This window comes from Astatotilapia calliptera, chromosome 7 (genome assembly GCF_900246225.1).
Source record: "Astatotilapia calliptera chromosome 7, fAstCal1.2, whole genome shotgun sequence".
Classification (NCBI taxonomy): domain Eukaryota; kingdom Metazoa; phylum Chordata; class Actinopteri; order Cichliformes; family Cichlidae; genus Astatotilapia; species Astatotilapia calliptera.
The window spans coordinates 53,047,691-53,067,080 of NC_039308.1; the positions used below are offsets into that span (position 1 = coordinate 53,047,691).

The 19,390-nt window shown below is 40.7% G+C and overlaps 1 protein-coding gene across 9 annotated transcripts in view; it reads left to right on the forward strand.

Moving 5' to 3' along the window:
* Positions 1-19,390, forward strand: part of tjp1b (tight junction protein 1b) — a 70,303-nt gene that overhangs the window by 13,186 nt on the left and 37,727 nt on the right. For 5 of the 9 annotated variants that reach the window (XM_026175558.1, XM_026175559.1, XM_026175568.1 and 2 more), the window contains one exon: positions 7,596-7,737. In XM_026175558.1, coding sequence (XP_026031343.1) covers positions 7,596-7,737 — 142 coding nt within the window. The other 4 variants (XM_026175561.1, XM_026175562.1, XM_026175566.1 and 1 more) reach the window with 4 other exon arrangements.

A 19,390-nucleotide genomic window follows, 5' to 3' on the forward strand; every position in this document is an offset into this window, starting at 1 on the left:
GATTATTTTATTGTATAATGCCTTGGTGCCACTGGATTTTAACATGTCTCACACTCATGCAGTTAGACAGAGGGTGGGGGTCTGGTAAGGAAGTTGGGGGAAGCAGACAACTCCACAGGAAGAATCTTTTGTCTCTTCGATGACTCTGGGAGGTAGCAAGGGAGTGTGAGCCTTAGGGTGTGAAACAGCTGTGTACTGCCTTTTGTTTTTGAAGAAGGTATTTAAGTGAGAGCCACTTAAGAGACTCTGCTGACAGTCTGTCCCACGATCATGCAGGCTCTCCACCAAGCTTGGTTTTCTGTTCTTTGTTTGTGATTAAAGAATGTTAGCTACCGCTCACCGCTTGTCTGCAGGCTTTATTTAATGGAAAACTTCCACAACATCCCCAAGCATCAACCTTATCTCTTTTATTGTGTTTAACATGACCTGGCAGCACAGCGGTGCAGTGGTTAGCACTGCTGCTCCACACCAAGAAGGTCCAGGGTTTGACTCCACCAGCTGTCTGCAGTCTCTCTGCACAGAGCTCCCATGTTCTTCCACAACACTCTGGCTTCCTCCCACTGTCCAATGACTGTTAGGTTAGGTTAACTGGTGATTCTAAATTGTGTGAAAGCAAGCGTGAATGGTTGTGCAATTCTGTGTATTAGCCCTGCACCAGATTGGCGACTTCTTGCCCGATGGCAGCTGGAAAACCCTTCAATTTCATAAGTAGTAATACTAGTTGTTCAACACATGCATTAATAGCAGTGATACTACTGAACTGCATTCCTCGTGGCCCAAGATGTCATTTGTCATTCATATAAGAGTAAATAGTTTTTCCACTACTTTCTCCTACTTCATAAGGTTTATAGTACAAAACCAAAGGGGAAAAATACACAAGGAGTGTGTACAGATCCTTTTCTATGTCACCTTAAGCGCCTGGTCAAACCAGCGTGCTGCAGTGTCCTCATTTGATTGGTCTGGATTAGAAACATAGCCTATAGTGAGTTTGTCAAGTAAATATGTACACACAGAGAAATGACTGTAGACTGAATTGCCTTACTGTCTTGGGAATTTTAAACCCTAACAATGCAAGTGAAAAAACATTATTGTTGAAATTAATATAAATATTTTTATTGCAATTTGTAGGCTTAAACAAAACATAGCACTGTTATGTGGAGAACTGGCTCTCAGCTTCTCTCTGCGAGGGAGAAAGTTGTCCTGATGTTTTAATCTTTTAACAGTTTCGTCCGACCAAACTGCAAGAAAACTGTTTGGTTAAAGCTGAAGATATAATGTGTGGACTCACTGCTTTTCTCTTAAATAAATCTGTAAATGTTGTTGAAGTTGAACAAATTTCTGTGAGATATTTATGATTAGTTTTTACATCTTACAAGAAACAATTCATTTAAATGTGAATACGCATAGTGGAAATGAAGAGTAATTAGTTAATTCCTTAAATAAAACAATTGTGCCGCCAGCTCTGTATGTCTCCCTGCTACGGATTTGAAAAGTTCTTCCATTCACAAATGTAATTTTTGTGCAGATGTACGACAGGATGTGACACCAGTTTAAATGGAGGGGGGGGGGGAAAGGCATTTGCATTTGTATGAAGAAGCAGCTCGCTGTATCGTTCAAGTATCCTGCTTCCAGCTCTTTTCATAATTGCAGCGTTAATTCTGTCCCATTTCTGGTCAAATGGTCAGAACTGCTTTCTGTTCTGCTGCTGATCTCACAGCATGTGGCAGTGAGATTACACACCGCCCTGCCTGAACACTTACACCATCCGCCGACCAGCGACCGTGTGTTCCGTGTAAGAGGAGGCACGGCTTTGCTTGCCTTTAATAAAGACTGAATAGCGGCAGCATCTATCTAAATTAGGATTAGACTTTGCAAACAGATGTTCCTCTTGCCTGGAGTCTTTAAAAAAATGTACTTGCACACAGCCAAAGATTAGCATTAACCTGACTTAATGAACTTTACACTCTGTTGCAAGCCTGTAGGGATAATACAACAAGTCTACTGTGTTTATGTAATGCTTCATCTTATTTATACCTGTGCCTTTTCTCCAAATAACACACCAAAAGCAGGAAGATACTGGGATAAAAGTGATGAGAGATGCCTAATTTAACAGACTCTTTATTTGGATTGGCCAACTATAAGTATTTCTCTTGAAGTGTGTGTCTCTTTATGTGCATTGGTGTGTGTGGCAGACAATGGCCAGGATTGCTCTCCCTGTTAAGTGTTATATTAGCGCTGGCCAAGATGGGAGGAATGGAGCGAAACATTGCCTATTGACCTGCTGATTAAGCACTAGCCATTATTGCTTGAACTAATCGTACCTGATGGCTCCTCCAGGCAGACTGAGAGAAAGAGAGATTGGGAACCAGGCACGGCAGAAAGTCCTGCAACTGATTAATGTGTGTATTTGTGTGTGCGCGTGCGTGCGTATGTGTGTGTTCTCCGTCCTTTCTTCGTAATAGCATCAGGCATCTGCTTGACCTTATCTGTGCACTACATTATTATACTCCATTGTGGTCATCGGGCCATCTGGGGTCTTGGCATTGATCTTATTCTATTATCTTCTGAAGTGGATTTTCTTTGTTGTAAGAAACTACAAATGGGGCAAGACTCCAATACTCCCATTATACCAGGGCCAAGATGACCCACACTGTTTTGTTAACTTGCCATGCATCAAGCGCTTGAACTGTTTGTTAAACAAAGCAGCAAAGAAATGATTATGAATACCTTTTAGGCTCTTAATGGTTAAAAAAAATCCTGCATTCGCAGCATCTATGCAGCTATTTGACATCAGCAGAAAATACATGAAAGTAATAAAAGCTGACAAAATGTCCTTTCAGTAACATATGTAGTCTCTCAGAACATTTGCCCCTTTGCTTTCTTGCTGCCCATTAGCTGAGAACATTGATAGCACTTTCATGTCTCTTCTCTTAATATGCAGCCTGCAGCAGCTGCTGCAAAGATTACCTTAGCTGGGTTTTTCCTGGCTTGCAATGGGTCTTTGGGGGGTTTCTGCTTACATAAAAATGATCGGTCCACTTAATTCTGTATAACTACAATAAAAGTAATGAGTCTGTTTTACCTTACCTGATAGAAGTCTGAGCATGTTCCCTTTAAGAAAGGAAGCATACAACACTTGAGAAAATAGTACCAAATTACCAAAAAACCCAATTAAAATTGCTTTCTGTTTATTATACAGTGATTTTTCTTTAACTCTGGCTAAAACTATAGCCAATTTATCAAGACTATTTTAACTACCTATTAAGCCTACAGCGGGAAAATGTGTTGCAATATACTGTAAAAAAACACTGATCTCTATCCATCGGAGTGACTTGAGCTGCAGGCGTGAAATAATTATTAATACCAATACTATTGTGTTCAACAGAAGGATGGTGTGGCCCACAGAAACCCTAGCATTCTGCTAATGCACGCTGATAAAGGATTTCCGACAGGGTGTACTCGCTTGATGGGACCAGTTTTGAAATGTTAGCCACAACAGATGTCAGGAAAATTGTCATTTTCAATCACAAAATAAATATGAATATTAAACAGCTGCTGTTGGATGCGTGATGTCAAAACTGTGGTGCTGTGATTTAGGCCTACAATCTCTTGAATGATTTAAAATGTTATTGTTTTGACCCCCCTCTGTTACATAGATAAAGACTTTATTTAATCCCACACTGGGGAAATTCACTTGTTACAGCAGCACAAGGGTCAAAAAGAAAAAGTGAATTAGAGATATATTAGAAAAATAAAAATAAATAAATAAATAAGAAAATACAGTGTACAAAAAACCCTGATAAAAATATAGATCCAATTAAATACAGCAGCAATTTGTACTGTGTATAAGTGGTTGCTATATATTGTAAAATATACTAGAAGACATCTCATATTTTTGTATGTATAGAAACAGCAGTGGGAATGATAGTATATACATGTATTTTTTAATACATCACTCCAGGAATTTACAGCAAGTTATAATAACGTCAAGAACAGCTTTCTTTTCTTTTCTGGTACATATGAAACAGACAAGATATAGCATCTTAATTAGTGATGCTAGGTTTAGGATGCTTAATACTTTTCTCTCTGCTTGCAGTAAGCAAGGCCAAGCTACACTTCTCCTAGCTGTTTCATATTAAAGAGGGCCAACTATGATATTTTTATTTGTAAACTCTAACTACAGTAGAGTAGATAAAGTAGATTATTTGTCTTGTACTGGGTCTTGATGGATTCCCCTCAGTTCATCCGCAGTCTAATACAATATATTTTGCGCTCTCTTTCTACTTTAACCCAACTTTCTTCTGACTAACAGTACCTCATAAATGCAACGTTTGAACAGTAGGTGGGAGGGGCTTCTGAGTGTCTTATTAAGGCTTTCTGTGCTCCTTGACATCATGAAAATCCAAAACTAGAAAAAAATACTTACCATCTGTAGTACATTCACATCCACAACATAACAGCATATGATAGGGAAAAAAGGGAAAGAAATACATGAACAGATATGAACTGACTGAATTAATCTTCATATTTTTCAAGGAAGCAAAATAACATTGGGCCATAGGGCCTTACAGCAAGAAGGTCCTGTGTTTGAGTCCATCATCTGGCTGTGCCTCTGTGGACTTGTATTTTTCTTTGGATTATTGGGTTCCTCTCATAGTCCAAAGACTTACATTGAAGTTAGGCTAATTGGTCTCTGGGCAGGGTATACACTGCCTCTTGGCCTATGGCAGCTGGGATAAGTACCAGCTTCCCTGCACAACCCTGAATTGGATAAAGTGGATAGATGATGGGAAAATAACATTATAATGGCACACAACTGGTTAAATTATTTAAGTATGGGGTTTTAAGTAACACTGGCTACCAGCTAACCTGTCCGATTTCTCCACAAGTGAATGGTTTATGTCTTTAATAGTGAGGTTCACATTAGGTAGTAGCCTTTCTCTTAAGGAGAAAAGATGAAAAGATCGGACAATATTTCCCACATGTCAAACTATTCCTGTAAAGTTTCAAATCTGTGACTATGTGTCTTTAAATTATAAAGAGTTCTTTTGACCTTCAATCACTTTGGCAATATTTCTGGGCTGCCAAACGCCATCCATCCATCCATGTAGTTTAAACTGTGCCCATAAATGTCACAAGTGAAAGGGAGAGGCTATTATTAAATCTCAGTGTTATACATTGTCTCAGCTCACAAGTGAAACATTACACCTGCATATTTGTTAGAGAATAAGAAATAATTCACTGCACATTATGTCTGAGTCGGCACAGTTGCTGGCACTATTTTACTCCTTGCCTTTGTGGCTTGAAGTGTTTTGGCTGAAATCCATTTCAGAATCAACATCCAAGAAATGAGGCTCTGAATGCGCAAGGCTGCACCAGGGCTGTGATACAATCCAAGCAGCTTTTCTCATTAGTCATGTTTGCTGTATTGTTTATGAGAACAACCTGAGGTCGGCAGTAATTGACCGCACGTACTCGTACTGTTGAATGGTTCACAGTAGCGTTTCCAGTAAGCCCCTTAGTATGCTTCAGGCAATAATTGAATGAATGCAGGTAGAAAGTGGTTGGTGATGTTCTCTTCCCTCCCATTTTTGTCCGCGCCTCTCTCCCGTAACGTCTCTGCTGAGCCTCCAAACCTCGGGAGCTCCTCAGGCTTGCTGTTGAGCTCGCTAATGGATATCTGTTTTCTCTGAGCTGCACTGTATAGAGGGGATTTTACCTCATTGAATATTGTGTTATCTAAATCCTCATTAGGAGTGACTCAGAGAAGAGAAGAGGCAGTAACAATAGCGCCAATTTGAGCTACACTATGCTTCATGAGCTTTTTATATTCATGAGAAACTTTTTCTACACTGAATTAATTCAGTACGGACAAAATTATGTAGCAACATCCACTGCTGATTTTTAAAAAGTTCTAAAGAGTAAACCAGTCATGTATGGATTGCCCTAGTATATTGTTTTGACTTTTTTAACATTTTCATTGTATTTTAAACAGAAGAGCGAAACAACGCATGTGACAATAATGATCACAGCACCTTTGAAACTGCGTTGATATAGAAATACATTACTGAAAGGCATAAATATACAAATTTGAGAAATTTAAAACACATTTAAAACATTTTTTTGTCGTTAAGAAACATCAGTCATATTTTTGAACTCTTGCTAAAAAATATATATGAAGTCACAAATTAACGTTTGAACTGGTTTATGAACGCTTAATAACCTATTTACTAATCATTTATAGATGAGATTTGTAGAGGATTAACTTTACAGTTAACAATAGGAAAATGTAATAAATACAGCTAGGTTACTGACGGTTAAAACTCCAGTTGCTGCATGATTTGGCAAACTGACATCGCAAAGCAACCTCTATTACACTTCGATCTGGTGACTACGGAGGCCATTTGATTTCAGTGAACTCACTGTCACGAGTAACCAGGTATTTCCAGGCTGTAGTGTTTAAACAAAGCTCATTTGGTAATGAGGGAACCAAAATGTGCCAAGAAAATATCCCCCACACCATTACACCACCGCCAGCAGCCTGAACCACTGATTCAAGGTGGGATGAATCCATGCTTTCATGTTATTTATGTCAAAATCTTCCCCTGCCATCTGAATGTCACAGAGAAAATCAAGACTCATCTGACCAGGCAACAGTTTTTCCAGCCTTCCATTGTCCACTTTTCCTGTTCTTGGCCTGACAGAAGTGGCATCTGGTGTGGTATTCTGCTGCTTTAACCTATCTGCTTCAAGGTTTGACATGTTGGGAATTCAGAGATGCTCTTCTGCATACCTTGGTTGTAACAAGTGGTTATTTGAGTTAATAGTGGCTTCCTGTGAGTTTAAAGCTCCCCTCTGAACCCTTTGACAACAAGACATTTTCACCCTGAGAACTTCCGCTCACTGGATATTTAAACATTAGTAATTTGTTACAAACCACTAATCAATAATCTTTATTTTTTTAAGGCTTGTATGTATAATGTATAAGCACAACTATTGTGCCCTATTAGAAAGTTCAGCTAAAGTAACATACAGTAAGGCTTAAAGGAGGTAGATGTGACTGCTTTATTCACCCCCCATTGGGGCTGATTAATTTTTTGGTGATTATAGTGATTTACACAGCAATTAAGAAACAAAAGGAAGGAGAGGCAGAGGGTTTTAATGTGGTCAGCAGGGCTCCAGCGACGCTGCTTAAGTATGTCATTTGCGATGGGTACAACATTTCATGAGAGTATTGGTGACAGGTCAGCCCAGTGTGTCTCCTCCCCACATCTCACCACAACCCAGCTGTAGTTTGGCTGCCATGGCCTGCGGAGCAGCACTGGCCTTCTGTGTTCGAAGCTGCGGTGCTTCCCTACAGTGCCTCTGTAAAATTAAATCCAATTATATATTTCTTTAAATGCCATTTTATCCTGTAGGGGGGCTGTGGCATTTTGAAAGGCAGAAACATCACTAAAGCCTGCTTCCTCGTCTTCTTTAGTCTCACTCGTGGCACTTTCTCCTGCTGTATTAAAAATATGCATGAGCTTATTTGCCCTGATGTGGTGTTGTTGTTTTCCTCCCTACTCCTCCTGCTCCCTCTCTGCTCACCTCAGGATACACCCCAGTCCTACCGCGGGCTCCGGCACAGCAGCCTCCTCCGTGAGCACCAGTCAGGGCAAGCCATCACTCCGCCGCATCAAGGGCCGCATTCATAGGAGCAAGAGCTTGGACAGCATTGACCTCCTTGATTCTAATGTAAGTAAATGCACTGGATGCCAAAGTGATGATTTTTTTTATCATAAATACACATTTCCAAGAAGCCAGAAAAAACAGAAACACAGAAAAATTGCAATTCCAATAACGTGCCAACTAAAGAAAGAAGTTATTTAAATCTCTAAACATTTGCCCCTGTAAGGCAGGCCAATCAGGACCTGTTTGTCCCTGGTAAAGACACACGACCTGTAAAATTCACATCAGTTCTGCGGTTCTCCAACATTCCCACATACAAAGCTTGACAATAACATAAATAAATAGTTACATTAGATCATTTCAAAGCAGCAAGAAGAAAGGTAATAATAGAAAAAGAGAAATCCTTCAGCTGAGATTTGTATTCCATGAATATCAAATAGCTGATTTATAACCGGATTACAGGAGCTTTACAATGCAACCCTTTAATTAAAGTTGAATATTTCTTATATTCTTGGGTGCTGATGAGAGTTAGATTAGCGGAAACTACACTGTGCACTGACAGATGACTATAATATTCTTGAAATTGTTCCGTGATGGGATGAGTAAGCAGTGTATTTGTCATCATACCATTATTCCAGGGTTTCTACAGTTATCTTGAAAGACTGCTGAAATTGAAAAGCTGAACAGTTTCTCAGTATTCGTGTCATCATCCATGTACAGATGGAGTGGAGGCAGCTTGAGATTCAAGTTTGGCTTCAAAAGTAAAAGTACTGCATCATATTAGATTGTATAGTAGTAGCTGTCAGTATTATCAAGATATTAAATAAATGGTATAACACTGTTGAGGAAAAACGCTATTTTTTATAGCTTATTAAAGCGTACTCATAAATATGAAAATATCACTGCAAGCTAGTTAGACTGCAAAGAGAGGTGAAACAAATGCCTGACATTTATTTAATCCTCAGCATAACTGACGTGTAAAAATGCTGCGATTCTGTGGGGTAATTTCATACTTGAGGTGTATTAGTGGTTATATAACGAGATAAAACATGTTGATGTTTGCCGGACACAGTCAGGCTCCATGTCGTTCCGTTTCCAGTCTTTATGCTTAACTAAGCCGACCGACCTGCATAAAAGACACATTTTCTCACAGTGACATTTAAAATCTGCTCTAAAGTTTAAAATAAAGTTCAGGATGCTGATGAATATTTGAGGTTTATATGATCCAAAATATATAAAAACGGTTAGATTATGTTTTAGGATCAAGCCACACACAGAGACACACATACACAAAACACTCTTTTTATATTCAGAGCGCAGGTGTCTCAATTGTTGAATCCACCAAACTGTTCCTAAATGCTCAAAGTAAAACCTGTCACATTTTTCCTTTCAAATCCGTAAAGTCGCTTTAAGTTATCATGACGTGCTCTTTGCAAAGCGCTTTCTGATACATGAGGCATAACAAGGAGGAGAGCGGCTCTAATGTGCGCAAATCAAAGCAAACACAGTTGTAACGCACGCATTCACAGACACAGCAGTAGACTGCTGGAGGGCCTCAGCCTCAGGGGAGCAGTATCGCGTTGACAGCTCGGCGATGACCTGACTAGGAATTCTGCACAATTGTTCCATCTCATTAAAGGAAAACCTCTCAGCAGGTTTAATTATTAATACAAGGATTGGTAGAAAAAAATAATACCAGCCCTTGAGAACATGAGTTTTTATTGCCTCTGGGGTATATATGTAGTTTCTTTTGAAGTGCTGTAATTTATTTTAAACAAGTTATAATCACATAAAATGCTTTTAAATACTATTAAGTGTATTTTGAGAGCTTATTTTTAGCTTCAGTAAGCAAATAGCAGCATATAGCACAGTTCGGGTTCATGGATTTGTTATCAGTTTTGCAGGTATTTGTGATAAACCACATACTGGGAGCTGTTTGACTTGAGGATGGCGTTATATGAAAGAGGATCCCCGGTGTTGCTGCAATCCATCTGAACTGAATTTCACAGCAATCAATCCTGTAATTGCTGAAGTATTTTGCCCAAAACCATAAATCACGACCTCATGGTGGCATGAGAGTAAAAGTCGGAGCATTATGAGAAAAAAAAAAAGGATTTATCCTTATTTATCCCCTGGTGATCATGGGATATCTGCATTAAATTTGCCTTTGTATAAATCCATAAAGTAGTAGCAAAGATACTTTTATTTCAATAAAAGGAGAAACTGTTGGCCTGAAGTCACTATTGTAGGATTCAGCATAAGCGCAATCCATCCAATACTTGAAATGCTTCAGTGTAAGTGGCGGATCAATTGAGTGACAGGCTGATATATTTTTTTTTATCCCTAAAGCCATTTAATTAACGTGGCTAAAAGCAGCGAAAACCCTCCTGCACAGTGAGTTTAGCGGCGCATATCAGTCATTGTCTGCACTGACAAAAAAAAGGAAAGAATTGTCATGATTGACTAAACAAAAGACCTACATTTGAAAAGTAATTACAAAATCAACATTCAGTTCCCATCCAGCAAACCTGGCGGTGATATGGTGGAGGCTTTTAGGCTGTAATTGACAGATTAGTGGTGGCCTTGATTTTGAGCCATGCATAACCAACCTAAGCTTTCATTGGAATAAAAAAAGCAGTGTGGCGTTTCTGCATTCTCGTTTCCTATCACGCTCTGTAAGTCATACACCGTGCTGTCATTTGTCTTTATGACCTACCGCTCAGAGAGGATACTTGAAACAGCCTGAGTGGCCACTACCTCACCAGAGACTGAGAGCTCAGCTAAGGGATCCTGGGCCTTTCCAGGGTATATTTCTTTAGCATGGGCTGCGTGTGCAATAGAGGAAAACTTGCTGACTTGCCCAAACTCAAATGCAGCTGATGGAAGTAACGGTCCGCCTTACAGTGAGTGATGACACCGCAGGATGCTGAGCTGAGGAACAGTTTCCATTACATCCCGCTGGCATGTCACACCAGACACAACACTGCCACTGAGCCTCTGGATGATGTGCATTCATTTTATACAATCCCACCCCCCCAAAAATTAAAAAATAATGTAAAAACTTTTGCCTGTTTGGCTGATTCAACACATGGGTAAAGATATTAATCAACTGAGTGTATGAATTCAGGTCCATAACTATCATTGCCCATCAGTGTGGAGCTAAATAATCAATAGTAGTTAAGACTTTGTTTATATTGATTGCTTCTTTTGATTGCTTTTCTCTCTTGATAGTCAGGGGAGGACTTTGGCGCGTGGCCCACTCCCGCTGTCATTTGTATTGGCAAGCAGTGCACTTGTTCACAGAAAGCTTGAATCAGATTTTAGTGCTAAGGCTGCAGAAAGCACAACAGAGATGGAGAAGGGGGGTTAACTACAGTCTTTTTATGCACCCAGTGCCTTTGTGTATGGCAGGAGTTATTTTTCCATGTTCACGAGTGACACTAACTTTGCAAAGCAGTGTTGCACACAGTGGAGCACAAAATCCCATTTTCGTTATCATTTACACTTCTAATATCTTTGACTCCGGTGCTCTAAAAAAATACATTGCTTGATGTATTTTGTTCCTGAATGTGTGGCTCTTTGCGTGCGCTATGTTACATCAAACGTCTTTTACAGACGAGCAGAAAAAGGCTGTGTAGCCTTGGTGCAACTGGGCTTGCTGTTTTCGTGTGTGCGTTGATTTTGGGAGAAGATGTGTTTTTAATGCAGTGTTTTTCCTGCTCTCTCAGCTGTTTTGGAAAATGTTAAAGGAATGTTTGCTGCAAAGGCTATAACCAGGTGAGCTGCAGAGAGAAGCTATAACTGCATCAGCAGGGAGGAGATGCAGCTAAGCCATGATAAAGAGCACAATTAAATTAATTACTCCTTAACTGATCAGGATCAGTCACTACCTGTGCCCGAGGTTTGCACCGGTCAAAGCCTAATCTCTTATTAGTTCTGCTTGCCTTATTCCACTCTCAAAATCCCATCCTTGGCTGCAATCTGCCATGGACACAGGCACTCCCCCCCCCCCCCAACTACCACCTAAAAAGCCCCAGCGTAAGCATTTATTCACTGCTCAGTCTTAGGAAAGTGCTGCAGATGCATTTACAGAGAGAGCAACTGCAGCTGAATTAACCAATCTGCATATTCAGGGCCTGTTACCAGGAGATTGTTCCCATGCGATGAAGGAATGGAAGAGCGGGAGCGGAGGGCCGCACCTGAGCGGGACGCACAACAAGAGCTGTGGAAAGGAGGGATGAACAGTGCATAGGGGGTGGGTGCAGGAGATTTATCACGACTAACACAATGGAAGGAGGAGCAGGGATGAGTAAGGGGGGTCATGGGGGAAGAACTGGGATTGGAGCAACTGATTTCCTCTACATGAGGCAGGTCTGTTATGTAAGAACAGTCAAATGGATGATTTTTATGTCCTGTTGGTGATAAGCACTTGAGGGGTGGTTGGAGGTGATTCAGGGGGCTTATATGTGACACTGAGCTTGAGCGGACCATGTGTGATGCTGCTGATGTGTGTGATCCCAAATGCTGTGCGGTGGGAATGGCAGATGTTGAGGACGTGTCTTGGGGGTGTGACCCGAGAACAAGGACTATCTATGTGTCCTCGGTTAGGACATCTGGTGGGGTCAGTTAAGGCTCTATGATGACACTGCACGGTGCTTTGTAGCATTTGCTAATTCACAAAAAATTGTGCATTTTGACCCCTAATTAACTAGTTATTGCATGTTTTTGTAACGCTTCTGTTTCTGTCAGCATTTGCGATTTCCTCTTGTCCAGAGTCCTTGCTTGTCAGTGGACAATTTGAGGAAAATAAATTGTGCCTCTGAATTGTTGTACTCTAGTCCCTCATCTACAACAAATCATCTCAAAAGAGAAGACTCAAACTCACATAAATTCCAACAACTCTATTGACTTTTCCACTTGATTTATGATAGGGGGTGCGAGACCTGGGCAGCGGGTCCTGTGTGCAGCTGAGGTTTACTGAAAATGTTGCACTACACCAACATCTCACACACATGCACATTTCCTGTTGTAAAAATACAGCCCCAATCTATTACCGCCACAATAAAAGACCCTCATTACGATGTTGGCTGATTTTCAAGGAGGACTCAATGTTCATGTTGAGGACCTGAGGGTATGGTCAAGTGAAGGACGCCCAGCAGGATGATGTAATGTTGGTATGAATCAAAATGGTGGCCATGGTGGGCAAGCCAGGCATGAAGAATGGAAGAGTGAGGAGGCTGCGCCGAGACAACTTAATCAATCACGAGGGTTGTGGACGCGCCGTAGATTACAATGTCCGCTGATTGATTATCATGACATGAGCGCATGCTGGTTTTCTGGAAGCAAATACATTTTACAGGCAGCAAAAATATATGTTGCATTTCCCAGCAAACACCTCAGAGGAAAATGTGATACTAATCATATCCACAGATGAGTCATTGCATTGCTTATTGAAAAGGGTTCAGAATGATTTATTATGATAAGTAAATAATTATTGAAAAGGATGACAGTTTTTTCAACATCTGATGGTTTTATTTAGTCCAAATACACCGAGTCTCTCTCCTGAGAGAAATAGAGGTTTTAAACTTTTAAGAAACTAGTTCCAGCAACGGTGTGATTATTTTCTAAAATGAAATGGACATCAGTAAGTGATTATCACAAATAGCTGCTGTTTTATTGTCTAAATAATAACCTTCCATTGTGATAATGCTATATTGTGAGCTTTCCCCTTTACTCATTAGGTGTTTACATCAAGCAACATACTCGTTGATAGTATCAGATCATACAAATTCAGGTGAATGACGATCCAGTCCAGATGGACATTATTGACATTTAATTCTGTCTTTGAAGGAAGTCGATATGTTGATGTCAGGCAACAAGGACAACATCAGCCAATAACAACGCCAATATATCAGTGCACCCCTAGCTTCAAGTACTGTAAGGTTAAATGTAAGGTTTTACTTTACTGATTTATATTTCTACATGACAGCAGTGTGTGTTTGTATTTTTTGTGTAGTTAGATGTGTGCGCACTCGCTGTGTAAGCGGTGCGTCTGTGTGCTTCTTGCAGCCTGCCATGTTTCTGTACATGTAGGATGTGTGTTGATGCCCAGGGAGGCACCATATGCTGTTTAGGCTCAGGAGCATCCCATCACGGCAAACCCGAACAGCCGCAGCTCCTTCATCCCTCCATTAGATCGCGCGTGCATCACCCGCCAACATGGGCCTGCAATCACGCAGATCCACTCTCCTCCTGCTTGTGTTCACTCCATCATGAATAATTCTTCATATAGATTTCTTCTTGCGAGGCTTGACATAGCCAGGTTCAAGACAGATAAAGTGTTCTGCTGAAAGCCTGCAGAGGGCAGAGTTTTACTACTTAAATGCACAGGAACAGAGTGACACATGCTCTCTCTTTTTTTTTTTTTTTGCACAGCTGACACAATAGAGAAAAAAAGGGGGGTTGGATGTTGGGTTTAGCTTTTACATAGGCACTAATGTTACGATACAAATGATCGCGACAATAAATGAACTGTGCAGCCACAGGAAGTGGTAGAGTTGATTGCTGAAGCCGATGATACAGAATTGTTTAACTCCATGCTTTTTTTAATTTATTGCATTAGGGGGGACACCTTCAACAATGCACTCTATGCCCTGATTTATCTTTTTCTCATGGGATCTGCCAGTGACTTAACCTGCACTTTAGTAAAAATTATTTTCTAGTAGAAATGAGAAGTGGAGATTTATAGCATGGTCTGGCTTATTTCCGCAGTGCGGTAAATTACACCTGGGTGATTTTTCTCCCTTTTTCTTCCTGTCTCTGTTACCCCTATCAACTGCCCTCCAAAATACCCCTTCGGTCTGGTCCAAAGGGACCATCTGATTACAGTCCACCTAGGCCTCTAATTGCTTTACTATCATCCCGAGCAAGGTTTTTCTCTTTGGAGCAAGCCAAGGATAGACAGCCGCTTATGAATCCAAAATAATTTAAAGTTCTTGATGATGGGGAATAAGAAGCAGCCACCTCATAAATTTAAGCCTTAAGTGATATTTCACATCCTGGGTCACACGGTGTGTAGGTGGTTAGGCCTTAGATCACAGGATTTCAGCAGTTCCTCTTAATGCACGCTGAAAATCAACACATTGGTGCCATTCAGCACTCTGCGGAACCAAAACTGGTCATCTAAAATCTTTAATTCCCCCTCGAGGAATTCAGCTTCATGGTTAACTTTTGCATTTGCTCAAAGGCAAAACAATTTAGCCCCCCCACCTTACTAGTGAAAAACCTCTCTATCATAACGCGCATCCACATTAACTGATTGGAATTGTTCATCTTTATTAGCATTCATGCTCCCTCCTGGGATAAACATACTTAGGTGATTGCTTCTTTGCCGGTGTACATGATGTCGTTTGATCCAGAGGATTTGGATGCTGTGGTAGACTGTTGTCACATGATCCGCAGGCCGGGGATGTGAGGCCGTTTCATGTCACCTGATATGTCTGAGCTCTCAGCCGTTGGTGGGAAAATGAGACACAGATTATAGGTTCATTTGGGGAATCTTGGAAAATATGTGTTTCCTCCCTCCTGAACATGATTTTAGCTTTTAAAAAGCACGAATCAGTAAATCCAGATTTGTCCTTTCTCAATCACATCCTGAATATCCATGGTGTCAGATGGTGTTTGTGTCATTCCTTATTTTCCACTAACTCTAGATCAGAATGCTTGCACCAGTTTATTAAACAGGCTACCTGTGTTTAAAGTGGAAATTTAAAAAAGACACTTATGTAATAGAGTATTTTCTGGGATAGCATTTTTGATCCGGTGCAATAATACGGATGGTGCAAAAGTCAAATTCTCCACAGATATACGGTGACAATTTAGCTGCTCCTTTGCAGCAAAAGCACATTTCAAAGCAGCCATTTGGCAATTCATGTGATAATAAAAATAAATAAATTATTAATTGCATTCAAAGGAAGCAAACCACAAAGACAAAAGTGAATCATTAGCTGTGCCTTACATAAAAGCGCAGTACTCAAAAGGTTAAACAGCAAACAGCTGCATGATTATCATCATAAATGCTATCTATATTTGGATGCAGGAACTGAATATTACACTCCAGGTTAAATATATATATTATAACTGATGATGCAATCACAAACTGTAAAATGAGCTTCTAATCCAGGTACCAGCAGCAACATCGTGTCTCCTAGAGCCTTCAGCTGGATTTTACCGCTCTACATGCTTTACAGAGGTCACACTTCATTCATCTATAAAACGCTGTTTGATGGGTGCTTTTCTTACCTGTTGACTTTACAAGATGCCTCCTACTCGTGAGATCACGAATGATGGCGTCTATGTGCCGCGCTTCATAACGTCACGGCCCTCTGAAAACCTTTCTGTCCTGAATTAATGGCTTGGCTGTCACGTCAGTGGGATGCTTTCTCATGCTAGAGGTCAGTGATGCTGACAGAGGACAACACAGAAATCGCAGAAACACAAGCCACTGTACAGTAGCCAGCTCACTCCGTTATGGGATTACACTGATGTACTCCAATTTGTAAAACCAGCCACTGGGTAACAAGATAAGAAACCAAGTTTTGCGTATCATCTTGCAGCTTTGGCAACATGGAGTCATGGAATATCATATATTATTCCACGTAGCTATTGGACAAATGCATTTATTTTCCTCTGCTGCAGTGCTATGTTTAACTTCTGTCATGTCATTTGATAGCTGTGGTCATTAAAGCACATAGATGGCCACGCCAGCCTTTGCTTAGTCGGCTGTTTTCCTGACCTGTACAACCGAGAGGTGACTCACGTGCCGTCAGGGGCAGTGCACTCTAAAAGCCAGCCTGCTGTGAATTTCTAATTTGCTTTTCCACTCGTGTGATTCGTTCCTACTCTGGTCATACTTGCTTTGGATCCTGTCTGTGTTTTTAGATGCACTGATGGGGGGGGGGGAGAAGACGCTGCATTATTCTGTTGCACGGCGTGTGAAACTCCCTCTGTGCTGTTGAAGTCAGTGATGCAAACACTCTTGTAGCAATAACAGAGGGTACGTCAAGGGCTTCTGCAGAAATACATTAAGAGGCATGAGCTCACATCAAAGCTACTTCAATTCACAGACGCAGATGGCAAAACAGCACATGCATTACAAGTATGGTTTGATTTTTTCTGCTTACAAACTTTGAACATTGTAATGTGTGACAAGAACTTACAATGATGAGTCTCATCCTCCAGATACACATCACACTCTCAATTACTGCAAAAGTTTTTGCTGTTATCACAATATAAGCACAGAAAAGTTGTAAGTTACAACTGCTGCTCATTACACTTTGCTTTTCCACACGACATCTGTGCCTGCCTTTGTTTATCTAATTCTTATGACCTTGGCCAACACACATTCTTCCATTCAAGATGCCCCTCACCTCCCCCTTCTCCTTCTGATCCTCCAATGAAATCTGCAGCGATCTCCTTACGTCAGCTACATTGCAGGACCTCTGTGCTCCTCCAGCATTATATTCAGGCCCTATCTTCTCCTGCGTTCATTAGTGCCAGAGGTAGAGGTGACAAGAACGGTCACACATTCTCAAAGTGATAAAATACACAACGGACGGCGCTGCAGGGAATTAGTTACTTGTGGAAACGCTAACAAACTAAAGTGCATGCGATAGAGTCTTAAGAGTGGAGTTTGGTGCAGTGCACAATTTACATTCAGCTGTATATTGATTAAATCTGTATGCCCCCATGGGAAGGAGTATTGAGCATCGTGACTGTAGGCTGGATTTTAATTCTATCCTCTGCATTTTAAATGGCTTTCTGCACCATGTAGTTACAACTTAAGTAACCTACCTCAGCTTTTCCTATAAAAAAGTTTACGTTTGAGGTTGTTAAAAGTAATAGCTAAATACATTTCTTGGTGACACAGTTTGCATTCAGAGCAACATAAGGAAGGCATCTATTCACACATGTGGAGAAAGGCATGTGGGATAAAGCGTCCTGTCCTTGTCCAGCACTGATGCCTTTAAAGGACACTTAGTGAACTCTACAGATTTGTTAAAGTCAATCTTTTGAATTACTGTTAAGTTCTGCTATTTTTTTTAGTGAGATTATATAGAGCTTGAGGTTCTGTGTCTGTAACTAATGAATATGTGTTCTAGCTTTGTGTTAAATGTTTACAAATGTTGTTTGCTTTAAAAAAAAATCTTGGAGTGTCTTAGTTTTGACACTAGCGAGTACTGCAGCATTTGAATGAGCTGTGTTTTAAAAATACTTTCATTATGTTGGCAAAAAAGCAAAAAATACTATTTTAAAACTACACTTTTAAAAGTATGAATGCAAACACTGCCAATAGCCCTGTCATCCTCACACAAAAATACCTCTCTGTACTTTACCTTTTTGCACAATATGAGGAAAAGAGGGCAGACAATTTGGTTTAGTGCAAAGCATATTACCTGGAAAAAGGGGGGAAAAGGGCAGTTTGGTGGTCAAGACAAATATTAACTTCAAAGTTAATAAGTTTTTAGCGAATTGCCGTTCTGGGGGTTATTTATGACTGACTACACACTCACAAGCTTTTTATTGACAACAGAAAATTTGTTAACCTAAATAAAATGAAAATTTACCTGCTTTTTCTAATTTATTTGACCATGCGCTGATCTGCTGCCTAAACTTGTGTTATTATTTAGATTAAAATAATGATAATTTAAAACAACCCAAGCAATAAGTGTCCGCTGTTAGTCAATAAACATGTTCACCTAATGTGAAATTTAAAAGGCTTCTCGCAACCAATGCATTAATTTAAACCAGATTTAGTTTATCTAACGTATAGGCTAATAATAAATTTAAAAAGTGTAATTATAACAAGTTACATGAAAAAACATTAACAATCGTCGACGGTCCACTTCAGGAATATCTAATTACATTGATATTTATTAATCGATGACAAAATAACAGTCGCCTTAATTACTCGGGTCCTCAAACTGGATAATGATATGTTCACCGCAATCTGATAAAGCGTCTTCGGCGTGTTTTCTCCATCTTCAACGACGCGCTGGAATGGCGCTTCGTGTTGCTGGATATCACTGCTGCTGCTCCTGCTGTGGGCAGCCTCTCTGCTCTGCATCCCTGCTCTCCTCCTCCTCCTCTCCCCCCGCGGATAAACCGGAATGGTTTCTTCCAGGCGAACCTGTCACTGTCGCCGCGGCGGAGCAGGGAGCCGAAGTGTGAGCGCAGGGGGGGGGGGCAGGCTTCATCCACTGCCTGCCATTGCAGTGCGGCGGCTGCTGCTGCTCTGGAGCCACACCAGAGAGACCCCTTTCCTTTTATGTGAGATTTTAACAAGCACGCCGAGAGGACCATTGCTTTCACGAAGGTGAATGGTTATCTTGATTTTTTTCCTCAAGTGCGTTGTTGGGGAGCGTGTTTTTCTTTGCAGCCGTAGGAGTTGACTAGATGTGTCCCCCTGCGGGTACAGGCGAACGATAACGGTGCAAGCCGAGGTAACTTAGCTACCTCACTACTACCAACTGCATCTGCGCGCTATGCTAAGGGGTTAGCAAGTTGCCACGCTAACGTACCTCCTATTTGAAATGGCCAATAACGAGGTTCATTAACGTATTTTATGTGGGGCATGCATAAACGGTCAGAATAAGCTACAGAATGCCTTGCGTTAGAGCTGTCATCGAGCGGACGGGTTATTAAGTGCGTCCAGGTAAGA